Source organism: Quercus lobata, chromosome 5 (genome assembly GCF_001633185.2).
Source record: "Quercus lobata isolate SW786 chromosome 5, ValleyOak3.0 Primary Assembly, whole genome shotgun sequence".
Classification (NCBI taxonomy): domain Eukaryota; kingdom Viridiplantae; phylum Streptophyta; class Magnoliopsida; order Fagales; family Fagaceae; genus Quercus; species Quercus lobata.
The window spans coordinates 84372419-84386266 of record NC_044908.1 but is presented as its reverse complement, the minus strand read 5'-3'; the positions used below and the strand labels follow the sequence as shown (position 1 = coordinate 84386266).

Sequence of the window (13848 nt, the reverse complement as noted above, 5' to 3'; positions counted from 1 at the left end):
TAAGTTTATGGGTCTGGATTCAACTTTATTGTATTAATTTCTCAACTTATTTACTTTTTCTCCTCATGGAACTTCCACTCACACACGTGTTAATCCCTTCAACTCAACTCCAATGAACATGGAGATTCAACTCCAACACTGATTTAATACCAGTGGCTGCATAATAGGTCAAAACCTAACCCAACATTGGGTTTTCATTATAATGCACAAATTATATAGTAAAGATGTAACCATCAAAAACTTTCTACTATTGATGTAGTTCTTTCGGAAGCAATTTACTCCTGATACCCCTATAGAAAGAACTTCAAAATTTACGTGACTTTTAACACCCTTCCGCCACCTCCCAAAAAATAGAAGAAAGAGAAGTATAACACCATATTCTATTATATTTCACCAAAATTTGATATTTGACAGCTACGGTAAAAATGGATCCTACATATGAAGAATCAAACTTATTTGATTAAACTATTCCAAAGTTCTTTGAGCGCCTCATATGCCTTTGGACATGGAACAGCCTGCAGTCTGTTGCTTCCATCAATAGGAGTTTCAGTTACTAAGCCCAGCCTCAACAATGTATTAATTGCCTTGTCAATTGGCATTTCAACCTGCAAAACTCAATTATCACAAAATGCATATAATCTTTCTTGGTTTTAGTTACTTGTCAGATTTATGGATCAAAGAATACATATAGTCAGCATTGCTGGATGGCCATTATGAACTCATTTTGTTACCTTTATTTTAAATGCATCATACATGAATCTCTCACATTTGTCCCCAACTCTTCGGCGACAAGTGACCTGCATTTAGCACATTTTCTGGGTGATCTACGTGACCGAAACAAAGCTGTAAAACACTGGCAGTAAATTCACCCTATGGACTTCAGAAGAGGCATACATTTTTGTTAAACCAAATAACCTAAAAATGTCAGAAATCAGAATGATGGTTTTTAATAAAAATATGGGCTTGGAGTCAACAACTTTTTTGTATGAGTTAGTATCATTTAAAAGTCTTATAGTTCAGACTACTAGCTTTAATTACAAACTGAAAAAAATTTACGAACATGTTGGCCATAACCATGTAGGATTTAAATGGAAAGCTTGCTTCTAGGTTTCCAGTACCAGTACAAAGACCTCAATCTGTAAAAAAAGTTTTTTGCATTACTTAATTGATTTTTTTTTTTTAATCTTATTTTTCTGATCAAACAAGAAAAAAAACTATTTTAATTCCTGCCTAATATGCCTTCTCCCATAATTATCCTTGATATTTATGCATATAGAATAGGTAATGGAAAATGCTAATGTTACTATTGATTTGCTGCCAAAAAAAAAAAAAGAGGAATGATGTGATAATGAATATGATTGCTGTCACTTCAATTAAACAATAATTAAATGTCTAAATAACTTCTTTGCTTGTAAGGTTACGTATAAAGTAAAATTTGTAATATCTCTAACATCATTCATAGGTAATTTGTGACACTTTTTTAGGAATCATTCAACTAGGAGCTTTTTTCTTGAGAAGTCATTAGGACTAGCACTCTTTACAATTTTAGTAAATGTAAACTGTTTAGTTTTAGTTTACTAGTTTTACATGATATATTTCCACTTTAAATAGATTATTCATTACATATGTCATTTGAACACTTTGATCTCCAATAGTAACTTGAAACATATATAAATTGTTGAGCAACTAAATTATTCACCGTTTCCAATATGTTTTCTCTTTCATCTATGATCAAACTAAAATTTTTAAATAAATCTATTCTGCATTGTCATGAAATAATTGAAATATGAAACAACCAATTACCCTGCATAAACAATGAAATGTGTGCAAGTAGCAGCTACAAGAGTGGTGTATGCCATTAATGAAGCATATGGTCAAAGATGATTTTACTTTACTATGCACAAAAAAAAGTAGGTTTACAAACTCCGATAAAGCTTCCTGATCATATAGGATATAGTAGAAACATTAAATTGAGATAGGGAAGGCAAACCTGGCCATTCTCTGCTTTGAGCAGGATTGCATAGGCCAAAATGGCTTCCTTGTACTGCATATAATGCAAGGGGAAAAGAATAGTTATTCTTAAATGTTGGCATAATCATCAATAGGTAAACTAGAAGCACAGAGGAGATAAACTTTGTTCATGTAGAGTGTAGAATGGAAAATGTTAAAAGGCTTAATCTCATTCTAACAAGGTGCAAAAACTTAAATTTAGAGAGAGTTTCTGAAGTCCAAAAGGAAAGAATATACTAAAAAATTTTAAGTAATCTCAAAAGAACTTCTACATTGAAAAAGCCTTTTCATAGGGACCATAGAACTTAACCAGAAATTTAGACATTCCTAAACAAAGGATACCATTTTAACTAAAAAAAGCCCTATAATACCAAAGAACAAGAAAATATTCCAAAAACCTAAAAATCTGGAAATTAAATTAAAAAGTATAAAAAATTGACCCTCTAGTTTTGTCCTACATCAATATTTGTCCTATCTTCATCAAAATATTTTTCACATTAGTCATACTAAGGCAGGTACTTTGCTTGTGTTTGGTACCCTGTTAGACACTAATGGTTCTTTAAAATTAAATAACTAAATGTTACTCATCACGATTACAATTATGAGTTACTTTACTAGTCTTCTCAACTAGACCATATAAAGCCAGTCATATGTTTAACATTTTATAAAATCAACCATTCTGCATTGCAGTATAAAGGAAGGAATATCCCTTTACATGGCTTAATAGGACTAAGTATTTAGTTGGTATCAGTCACCACTGGCAAACTTTAACTCAGCTAGATGCTGAAATGAAGGCCTGAGAAAATAGCAGGTGGCCTAGTAAGGCTTTAGAAAATGACAGTGTTGTAATAGATGGTAATCAAATAATTGCAATCTGAGATGATATGATAAACATCAGTGCCAAAAGACAACTGATTTAGAACCTTGCAATGTTATAACATACTCTAGCCACAAAAAATTTTTAGCAAATAAATGCTGTAAAAGTTTCAAAAATAAATTAATAAAACTAAAATACTTCTTACTTGCTGCTGTTCAGAAGCATCTAGAAGAAAGTGCACTGAGCCAAAGCCACTTGCTAAGGTTTTCTCATAAAGGGTCTTGTTGACCAATAACTGCAACAAAGGCTTCTTTTAGAACATTATTTATATAACTTAAATTGAAAAGATTTAGATCATAATCATCTTCAAGACAGCATATGATTTATTGAATTGACTCACTTGATACCTATCCCATGTCTGCTTGTAACCCAGAGCTACGCGAGTCACATAAATTATAAGAGCACTTATAGCAACCACATCAAGAATTACTGCTGATCTGACATAAAATGTAAAAACAAAATTATACCAGAAATTTCTCAAAGAAAATTGAAAACAGAAGAAATTATTACATATAAACTAAAAGGAATCAACGGAATGACAATGGTACAAATTTTCATCAATAGATTTTCACTTCATTAAAGAACCAAACTAGTCAATAAAAAAGGATATAACATGGGAGAATGGAAACAATATCATTATTTAGGAACCCTGCTCTACAGAAAATATTGTTGGGAAAAAAAAATTAAATATATCCCAGTGTTCTTTTGCTAATAATCCTCCTTGCACTTTTGCCAGGGTCACTATAGACGAGGTCCAGTTATGAGATAAGCATTGTGTGTAGACTTTAACCAATTCTGTATGTTTAATAAAATCTCTCGAATATAATGTTTCAGTACTCTGGGAAAACAATATTGTCTTCTAAATCCCTTAGAAGTAATGATTAGAAAAAGCAAAGGAAACCAAGTGCATTTGTAAATAACAATAAAGAAAAGATCAGATAACTGCAATAAGTTCAATTCAAAGCACATGTTAGAGGTGAATGATCACAGCATGATATATGTGATCAACATGATCACTTTTAATGTTTTAAAGTAATTAATATATATATATATATATATATATATAGAATCAATTGTTAAAGAAAATGACCATTGGTGAGAGACAAATGTTAAAAGCAGTGTCTAGCAAGTAATCCTTATGCCTAAGCTTGTTAGCCTCTTATGACAATTGATACCTTAAGAATTGATAAGTATTCCATGAGAAGTTAATATAGGAATCAATTAGACTTTCTATCTGCAATATACTATTTGCTGCCATGTTAGTAAAATTCCAAGAGCAATTTCACAATATCTAAGAAATACATACGGAGAAGATGAGATGTTTTCAAATTTGTAGTTTATGAAGAATGCCAAAAGTCCCACAATTGTGGCAGCATCCAAGCGTACCTACAAGTTCACAATTCCTGGACATGAGGCTAGAGATTGGAAACATACTTTTGTTCAATAGAATTATCTCATTACTATTTTATAAAAACATTATCAAAATTTGCATTACAGGTATGACTAATTGATGTGCATGGCTTAACCGGGTATGTATTAACCAGGTAGATTCTTTGGTCCAACACCCACTACCCACTATTATTATATCCCATATAGTATGTTGAACACCTTTTTTGAAATATAAAAACACTTCAATGAATATGATCAACTCAGATGTATCTTACAGCAAATCTTAGCCATAGTTCTTGGCTAAGGTAGTGAAGGAGTAGGGTGGCGTAGATGTAGTAGTTCTTACCATCAAATTTTACATAGTTTTGTCAGCCTTATTTTCCATTTGTTTTCAGGCCGTTCAGGCTTCTCAGCGCTCAGCAGAGCACTCATTGCTTAACAGTTTATTCTATATTGATAATAATTTATACATATAAACATAGATTAAAACAAAACCCATTCTAGCAAATTTTGATGATACTAGTTACTTAATTGATATATATGGCCTTCCAATAGATAGCTATCATCATGTCAAGGATGCAAACGAAAATGTAACAAGCACTGCATGCAGCTTCAAAATTTTTTTACACATATTTTTCGTGGTATTTAATTATAAAAACTTCTAAACACATAATGAAGACTCATCCATCCATTCATACCGTGTCTATGATACGGAAAGATAGCTTTTTGTGGGGGAAGATGACCTACAAACAAATTTGACAACAATGTGAAAATTCACAGGCAATCATTTTGAAATTACAAAAGAAATAAATATGAAAAATGGTAAAAAAGCACACGAAATCACATGAGACGAGCCTAAAATATTGGAAATTTGATAGACATTGCAGTCTCAGAAGTATTTACTGGTAAATCCGGAATAGGAATCCTTTCAAAGATCTTTAACTGCAATGGTGGAACCTCAGCTTTATTTTCAGCATCATTATTGCCATCTTCCTCAGTATAAAGTAAAATCAATTCTTGGAATGCTGGCTCCTAGAAAAGGCACCAGCTATTAGCACATAAATTGCTAATTCATATTGCAATCCCTGGAAGAGGGGATCATAATTTGAGTAAAAGTACATACATGGCAAAGAAAATGTTAATATTGGACTAAAATGACATGAGAAGGAAAAATTGTGGTGAGACGTCAATCATTGCTGTCCCTAAAATTAGGAATAAGGACTAACCTGCAAATTTTAACTGTATCTGTATAAATGATAGATAGTAAGTGTAAAGTCTAAGTGATAGAAATAAAAAGATGGAGACATATAAGTTCATAATTAAAAAAAGGCAGATATAGTTATGAGTATAGTGACAATGGAAACCCTAAGCAGCACTATAATACTTGGATTGGATCACTCTTCAATGAGAAGAATAAAGTGATTTCTTTAGAACTCTACCGTTCATCTGTGATTACTTAGCTCACGCAACTCTGAAATAATTTATTTGTTATATAATGTATTTGTTTGGATAGGACTTATATGGCGTTTGCGTTTTGCTCCTTTTTTTTTTTTTTTTTCCCCCATGCGTTTCAAAGACAAAATTTAGCTGAAACGGCTACTATTTATGCACTGTGCATGAACAGTAGCCAAAATTTTTTACTTTTCAGCACATCAGTGGGTCCCGTGAACTGTTCACAGGACCCACAAACTTCACTTTTCAACAAATTTTTCATTAAAAATGGGTTCCACGGCATTATTTACACATTTAAAAATTATTTTGCAATAGTGTTTTCAGTTTTCAGTTTCAGCAAAATAAGTTCTATCCAAACGGACCCAATATAATAAATAAAATAAGAAGAAGCATACTTTATTTTTGGAACTACTTAAAGTTACCCAATATCAATAACAATGCTTTCTAAATTTTGTATTTACCACTATTTTTCTTATGTGAATGGGTCTTGTCTTGTGCTTAAAACTGTTTTCCTCTTTTTCTTTATCTTACAAATTCCACCTTATAATTTTCATTCTTTTTAGAACAATCACCATCCCATCCATTGTCCTTTATTCTGAATCCTTATTTCTCTCTCAAAGACATTTTAATATTTTGAAGCATTCTGTCTTTCTTTTCATTTTTATTTTAGTATATACAGAAGATTGATTACCAAAAATGGGCAAAAGGTATAGTCTTGATCTCTTAAGTGGATTATCCATGACAAACAACATTAGAGACAACATTTTCGATAGACCTAGAACAGGAGAGATATGGGGAATACCTGGAGAATTGACTGAGAGAGAAGAATAGAAATAGAAGTTTTAAAAATCTTCCAAAGATCATTTCCACAGTATTTCCTTGTAGCAGGTCTCCATATATCATTAAGTGATATCCTTGATAAGAAAATAGGCCTGGGTGAACAATTCTTTTGTTACTTGGTCTTTCAAAGGTTGCTTTTCATTTAAATAGCATCTGATTAAAAAGAAACTTCAGAAAACAAAATGCTAACATGGCAAGAATATGCAATTACAAAAGAGCTTCAGATCCCAACTAATTTTTGGTCCAACAAAATTCTTAACTTTCTAGCTCTCTGTCTTTGCATGGAAATGCCAACTTTTGAAGTGCACTCATATCTGTACTATTAGTTCAGCAAAAATAAGTATTGACAGTTTAATTTTCTTAAATCAATCCAAAAATGAAATTCTAGAAACTACAAAATAATTTTATTCTCTGAACTCTGAGAGAATCCTAGACCCTACCCCACCAATGGTAGCGTGAGCAAGGAGTTAAATACGGAACCTCCTTAAGAGATAGGCACTCTAACAGAAATAGAACTTCCATTTTTTTTTTTTTTTTTGGTCTGTAAATGCAGCAATTTACATGAAAATATCTTTATCTAGTGAAAGAAACCAAGTATAATTAAGGCATAAGACTCTAATTTTAAACTGCAACACTTATGTTAATTCTTTGTTTATTTTAAGGAACCCAATATTTGGATAGGTTATTCTCCTTAACAGGATGAAAAGCAGCAAATGAGAGGCCAAAATGATTTCAAATAATAAAAAATAAAATAAAAAATAGACCACTACAGCCACATTATGAGGAGAAAGGGATTTAACTGGTGCCAACCTCTTGTAAAGTTCAGGAGCATTACTGTCACTATCAAGCTCATGCGGTGTTTCAGGTGTGGGTGGAATTAGTCCACTCCATGAAAGCAGTTTCCTCAAGAGCCTTCCACGAGGACCAACTGGTGACAAAATCCCTTCATAACGACTTACCGCCCTCTGCGCTGCCAGCCAAATAGGAAGTTCTGTATCTGATAATTGATCCACTCCTAGCAGATCATCAGAAGCATGTTGATTATTGAGAAATAACTGCTGAAAAACCGAGAGCTCTTTAAGCCAAAGCTTTGTTCTCTTTGTCCACTCTTGAACTTCTTCTGTCTGACTAGCAGTTCTCAAAGCCTGTTCTACAGCAGAAGAGATAACATCCATCAAAACTAATATGGACAATGATTGAAAAGAACACAAAATGAATGTTTTTAAGAAACTAAAAATTTTAATTGCATCAAAGCAGAAATTAATATCAATTGGAAAGAACCTACAGTTCCTTTTCAATGTAAAAGACCTTAGGAAGATCGTTCTGAGTCATCAGAATTAGTTTCAGACATTTAGTGCTTATCATACCAAACTCGTTTGAAACTACTAACAAGCCATGCGGTTCATTATGCAGTCACATTTATCAGATGCAATTAACATTTGAATTATACGGTTTTCCAAGTCAGGTCAATATAAAATTATGACAGGTGCTGTAATCATGCAAAGACATATAATTACCTTACATAAGCAACCAAAGTAATATGGTTTCATGCAGCGACCTAAAAGAGTTTTGCCCAATCTATGGAAATTCTACGGATAGGTCAATAGAAAATTATGACAGACAGTATAAACATGCAGAGCCATATAATATAATTAGCTAAGATAAGTAACCAAAGTACTATGGCTTCAAGTAGAGACATAAAAAGTGCCTGCCAAATCTATGGAAATTCTACTGATAAACATTCAACCAAGTTATAAAAAAGGTCAGTATTCATCCCTGAAAAAGTTCTATATGTGAATAGAAGAGTTAAAAGGAGAAAAAGATTGAAATAGGTAGCACTGGGAAGTTTCACGGACCAGGGAAGCAGAAAACAGTGACAGCATTTCAAAAGCTCATTCCTTGTTAACAACCAAATTGCACATATGTATCCATATGAGTATGTTGGTACATGTAAATGTGTATAAATGCCAGTTTCTAATTTTATCTTTTCATGCAAGATAAATGCCAAATTAATGTATTATCTATGAGATTTACATATTCAAGAACCATCAAAAAGTTTAACCATGAGACTGCCTCATAATGGAGGAAACTAAAGTTAAAAAGAAAGAAAAAAAGAGTTACCTCATTTATCCAGGTTCCAAGTTTCCCTAACGGTTTTGATATAATGAAAAAAATTCCTCGCAGAAGTTTGGATTGTATGTAATCCAGTTTTTCAACAATTAGGAGGCCCTTCTGCCTCTCAGTTGCATAACCCCGCCTGCAAGGAAAATTGATGACATGTTAGATTTTGTAGAATTCTAGCAATGGTAAGTCCAGCGCACAAAAGTGAAGTGATTGGATTCTAGCAATAGTACCCAAATCTAGCCAATTTCATCAGCTAAAAATGGATTTGTTAGGTAGCTCAGATACCACAAGGTATTTACCATAAGGAAGTACCCTGGGCATTTCTCAGTATAGTTCTAGTTAAAATGTTGGTCATCAACTCAGGACTTAATGCAATCATTATAATATGTATTATGTCTTAGTGTTTCCTGGATTTAATTATTAGATTGCAATTATGAACTATATACTCTTATGGTATATAATTCATAAAATAACAGCTTTACCATATTTCATGATTTGGCTTGTTCACATTTCTTGTATAATGAAGACAAAAGCACCATATTCAAGAAAATATAACATCACCTGAATATTATTGCTTTGGACTCAGACGCTCTCTTCCAATCAACATATATTGGCAAAGTAAGGAGATAATCTGTGTTAAGTGCAGATGTCAACATCAAATCCCTAGCTGATAATTCTTCAAACTGAGCATTATGAAGAAGTTGCATAAAAGCACGCTGGAAACGAGTAGCAACAGCAACTCTGTGAACAAATTTGCACTATAAGTTCAATATACCTAAGGGATGAAGCTGAACAACAACTAAAATATCATATATGTTTACCTTAATATAAAAAAACAATACATCATACAACCATCTAACATCTAGGAAGCCTTCATATATTCTCACAAAAAAGTTTCAACAAAATAAACATACTATGAATAAACAAAAATCAAATCAGACTTATTGTAAATATCACTTTCCACATAGAATTATTGTTGTAATCTCTTTAAAATGATTCATTCACTTTCCTGGAACGACAAAAACTCTTATACAAATAATATATCAATTTGAAATATTTTCTTCCTCCTTATGTTGATAAATCTGCTGATGCACATGCGCTCGCATGCACACACACACACACACATTCTATAGGTTGCCATATATCTTGCAGGCCTTCCCTTCTTTATTGACCTGCAGTATCAATGTTCTTATTCAAGCTAACAAGTTATTTCTTGGATCTTTCATGTAGATTTGAACATTTTACACTCAAATTACCTGTAGGCCATGTTGCATCATTTTAAAATTTAAGAGTTGAGACACTGAGGATATCTGCCACATAAAAGGTTTTCAAAGCCCTCACGGCCCCTTACCCTGGCCTTTATTGCTTTAAAATTATCTCCTTTATTTGGCCATTACCATAAAATAAATAAATAAATAAAGACTCCAGCTTATGCAGCAACTGCAAATTAGTACCCAATTCATAAAAAAACTTAGTTCAAGCAATTCATAAAAGAACTTATTTCAAGTCAACAAGAAAATGGTCTAATGTCTTCAAGACAATTTGTGACAAACCTGGACCCACTATCAGAATATTTCTTGACAGATTTGTCTGAAGAGCCCAAGAAATTTCTCAAGTCCAGACTGTGGATGAAAGAAATAGCCTTATCAATTTTGATCTCTTCCTCCTTATATCCCTCCATGCTCCCAATTCCATTAATGCCATCCCCGGTAGACTCTGTCTCCTCCTCATCAGCAACTTCTGTGTCGGAAGTAGCTGAACCATCATTAATTGTTTCTTCTTTTTCTATGGAACGAGAATAGGAATAATCAGTGCGCATTTCTTCTAAAATGCTTTTGTGTTCAGCATGAAGAATGGTGTCCAAGCACCTGCAGTTACATAAAAATATGAAAAATTTTGCATTTATATAGACACAAAATGACCACAAAATTTATGTTCAAGCAGAAAGACGCTTCTAATTTGATTGTTGGCCAAGTATTTGAACTCTTGGATATATCATGGTGAAAGGAAATCTCAAAAATTGGGATACATAAATAAGAAAGCACAACTGGTGTTTGGAGAGGCTCTGCATATTGTGAAAATGTACAGAATGTATGGAATCTGGTGAAAACACCCTCACACTGATTGGTAGGGTACCAAGGATGAGAGAGCATGGAGTCCCAAAAATAAAGAAAACTTTTCAGTTAAATGTTTTGAGCAAGCTATGGAGGAAAACATGGGGGAGAATCGTTGGCATAAACTGGCATGGAGCAAGATCAGGATAACAATGTATAGTTTCATATATGGATAGGAAAAGCAGCTGCTGCATTGCCATACAAGTGGGAGCAGGGAATAAAAATTTGAATGGCTCATAATCACTGGAAGCTTGGTGATGTGATCTACCGTGTGCAGAAAGTGGAATTTTTGAGGAGAAATCTTCAGAGCAACTACTTAATATGTAATAATTAGGAGAAATAAAAGGGTCTTTACAAACACTGGAAGACTGGGAATTCGGCCTATTCACAGGCCTTAATCCATTTAGCTAAGAGCAAAGCTTAGTTCATCAGAGTTGGTTCAAAACAACCCTGGCAATGGGGCTTTCACCAATAAGCGGGATTTTTAAAGCTGATTCTAAGCAAAAGGTTGAGATTGTTTCTAGACAGGGAAGAGCCACCTAAAAGGGGTTAGAAACTTCAGAAAAATGATCTCCCCACTAGAATAAGAGTGAGTGAGGAGGCATTCTCAAAATTTTAATTAGAGAAAACTGAAACAAGCAAAAAAGATAAAGGTATCAGGACTATTACGAAAGCAATGAACTCCAGCATGAGAAAGAATCGTTTTGTAAAAGAAATAAGACAATAAACGGGTTTTATTGATATTTTAAGCATTAGTCAAGTAGTTAGGTGTTGCTTCTCCTGGCTATGAGTGTCAAGGTATCAGGCAGTTTGTTGTGCTTAATTATCATGAACAGAGGCTTCTTATATCTCATGCACAGTGCTCTAGATGGTTCAGATGATCTTCTCCCTATACAGTCCTTTTCTGACTAATTTTTTAGAATAATAATTAAATGATAAATCTCAGCCTTTCCTAATAGCTTAACTTTTGGGATAAGTTGTATTTTATCATGGTATCAAAGCTGCTAATCTTGAGTTTGAACTCTGTCTCCATTCTATCTCCCATTTAAAAAGTTGGGGGAGTGTTAGAATACTATTTAAATAATTAAATTTATTATTTTTTAATAGTTTAAAATTTTGAGACAATTGGTAATTTATCACATTTCTCAACTCCACCAATCAAGAATAAAAAACAAAAAGATACACAATATCTTCTGCTAAGCAAAAACACAGATAATCTATTCATTCTAAATAGCTCTCGTATATTGTTTTGTGTGAATCCTTGTTTACATCCATACATACGTGCATATTCTGTCAATTAGAAAAGGGCTGTATTTGAAATTGCAGAAAAGTTCTATTCCATTCATGTTCTTTTATCTTTGATTGACCAAATATGCACCACAATCAGCTACACAAAGCAGAAATCTCTCTTAACACACATACACTCACAAACCCTGTACAATACTATTAAAGAAAAGAAAAAAAATTTGGGGGCTTACGATGAGAGAAGAAGAAACTGTTGGGTATCACCATCACCATCATCTTGCTGAGACTGAAACATCTTCAAAACAATAGCGTCTAACAACTCAGCCTTTGAAACCGGGATGTACTTCTGCCTCGGCACTTTTATTCTCGAAATAGAAACTCCTTCTTCTTCTTCCTCCTCCTCTTGTTGTTGTTGTTGTTGTTTTTCTTCTTCTGGGTCATCTTGTTTTGGTACAAAGTCTCTCTTTTTCTTCTTCTTTGTTGGTGTCATTTCGATAACATCGTCAGTTCTGGACTCCATGGGTGGCTCTGTGGACATTTCTTGAAACCCAGTGAGAGAGGAACATCGAATTCTGATAGAACTAGAGTGAGGCTTCGTTAATGAACGGTGTGAGACTGAGACAGCGCAGAGGCTAGTGAGAGCTTGCAGAGAAACTGACATCAGAACCAACCACCAAACCCAGTTGAGAATTCAAGAAGAAGAAGGAAATCTTTCTGAGAATGGTGGGGGTGGCAAAGCTGTGGCTACAAGTTTTTGAGAACTAAGAAGCATGGTTAATTAACGGCTAAAGAGTATAACGTTGTTAAGTGGAATTTCTTTTTCGGATAAGGAATATTTTGTGTCTATGGGTGTGGGGGAAAATTGGCTATTGCAAACTTTTCTACCAATCAAATTTATTTTTATTTTTTATTTTCTCTCTCTCATCTTTGGCTTGTATGGTTAAGTAGTATTAAAGTACAGTTTGGCAAAAAAAAAAAAAAAAAAAAAAAAAGAGTACAGTTTGGCAGCCTGAACATTATAAATTTCTAGAAATATATGAACTTCTGGTTCTAATCCAATTTATAAGTTTATTGCTGTGTTTGTTAGAATAGTTATTCAATTTTGTCATTGTGTGTAAAATTATGGGGAAAATATTGTTTATAAACTTGTCATTGCACATTCCGTACACATTTATTTTAAAATCATATTTTTAATCGTGTTTTGAAAGCACAATTTTAGTTAAAATTGAAAAATGGTGAAATGGTATAATTTTAACTAAAATTATGTTTCAAAAATATGATTTCATGCTAATTCAAAATCAAGATTTCACAATATAAAATAGTCTTTTGATAAGATAGGAGTCTTGGAGGTACGTAAACTGATAAAGAAGTGCATTTTATTTTATTTTTTTAGGTTTTCTTATCTTTAAATTACCATGCCATAACGCATTAAAGAATAAAAAAGTAAATAAAGTGGACCTATAAATATAATTTTACAAACTCAACTAGATTATGTATACTAGCCTCATCACACACGATTCGTGCATGCGATGAGGCTTTTTTTTTAGCAAAAAAAAAAGTGTTTTTATTTTATATATATAATTTTTATTTTGAGAATCTAATTTATAAGTGGATAAAGCAATTTGAAAATCAAGGCAAACACGTACAGCAGGCTCCACCTTTAGAGGAGTATAAATTGAACTTTAATTTGATGCTGCTGTTTTCTCAGACTTGCAATGCTTAGGATTTGGAGCAATTATTAGGAACACAAATGGTGAGGTTATGGTGGGAATGTCAGCTAAGGGTCCTTATATTATG

The 13848-nt window shown here is 33.0% G+C and overlaps 1 protein-coding gene across 4 annotated transcripts; it reads right to left on the bottom strand.

Annotated features, from left to right (window-relative positions):
- Positions 1-219: 219 nt before the first annotated feature.
- LOC115989801 lies at positions 220-12892 on the bottom strand. 4 transcript variants are annotated; one of them, XM_031113678.1, is made up of 14 exons: positions 12285-12890; positions 10246-10560; positions 9254-9433; positions 8690-8825; positions 7379-7713; positions 6531-6660; positions 5180-5308; positions 4975-5019; positions 4194-4273; positions 3228-3324; positions 3033-3122; positions 1991-2044; positions 732-797; positions 220-605 (listed from the first exon to the last, which is right to left on the bottom strand). In XM_031113678.1, exons 1-14 carry the CDS (start codon positions 12710-12712, stop codon positions 453-455), a joined length of 2238 nt encoding a protein of 745 aa, XP_030969538.1. In that variant the 5' UTR covers positions 12713-12890; the 3' UTR covers positions 220-452. The 4 variants fall into 4 exon arrangements, 2 of the variants coding, with proteins under 2 accessions (XP_030969538.1, XP_030969539.1); XM_031113679.1 differs by lacking the exon at positions 5180-5308; XR_004092126.1 differs by lacking the exons at positions 220-605; positions 732-797 and having other exon boundaries at positions 3235-3324; positions 12285-12892.
- Between the last annotated feature and the right edge of the window lie 956 nt (positions 12893-13848).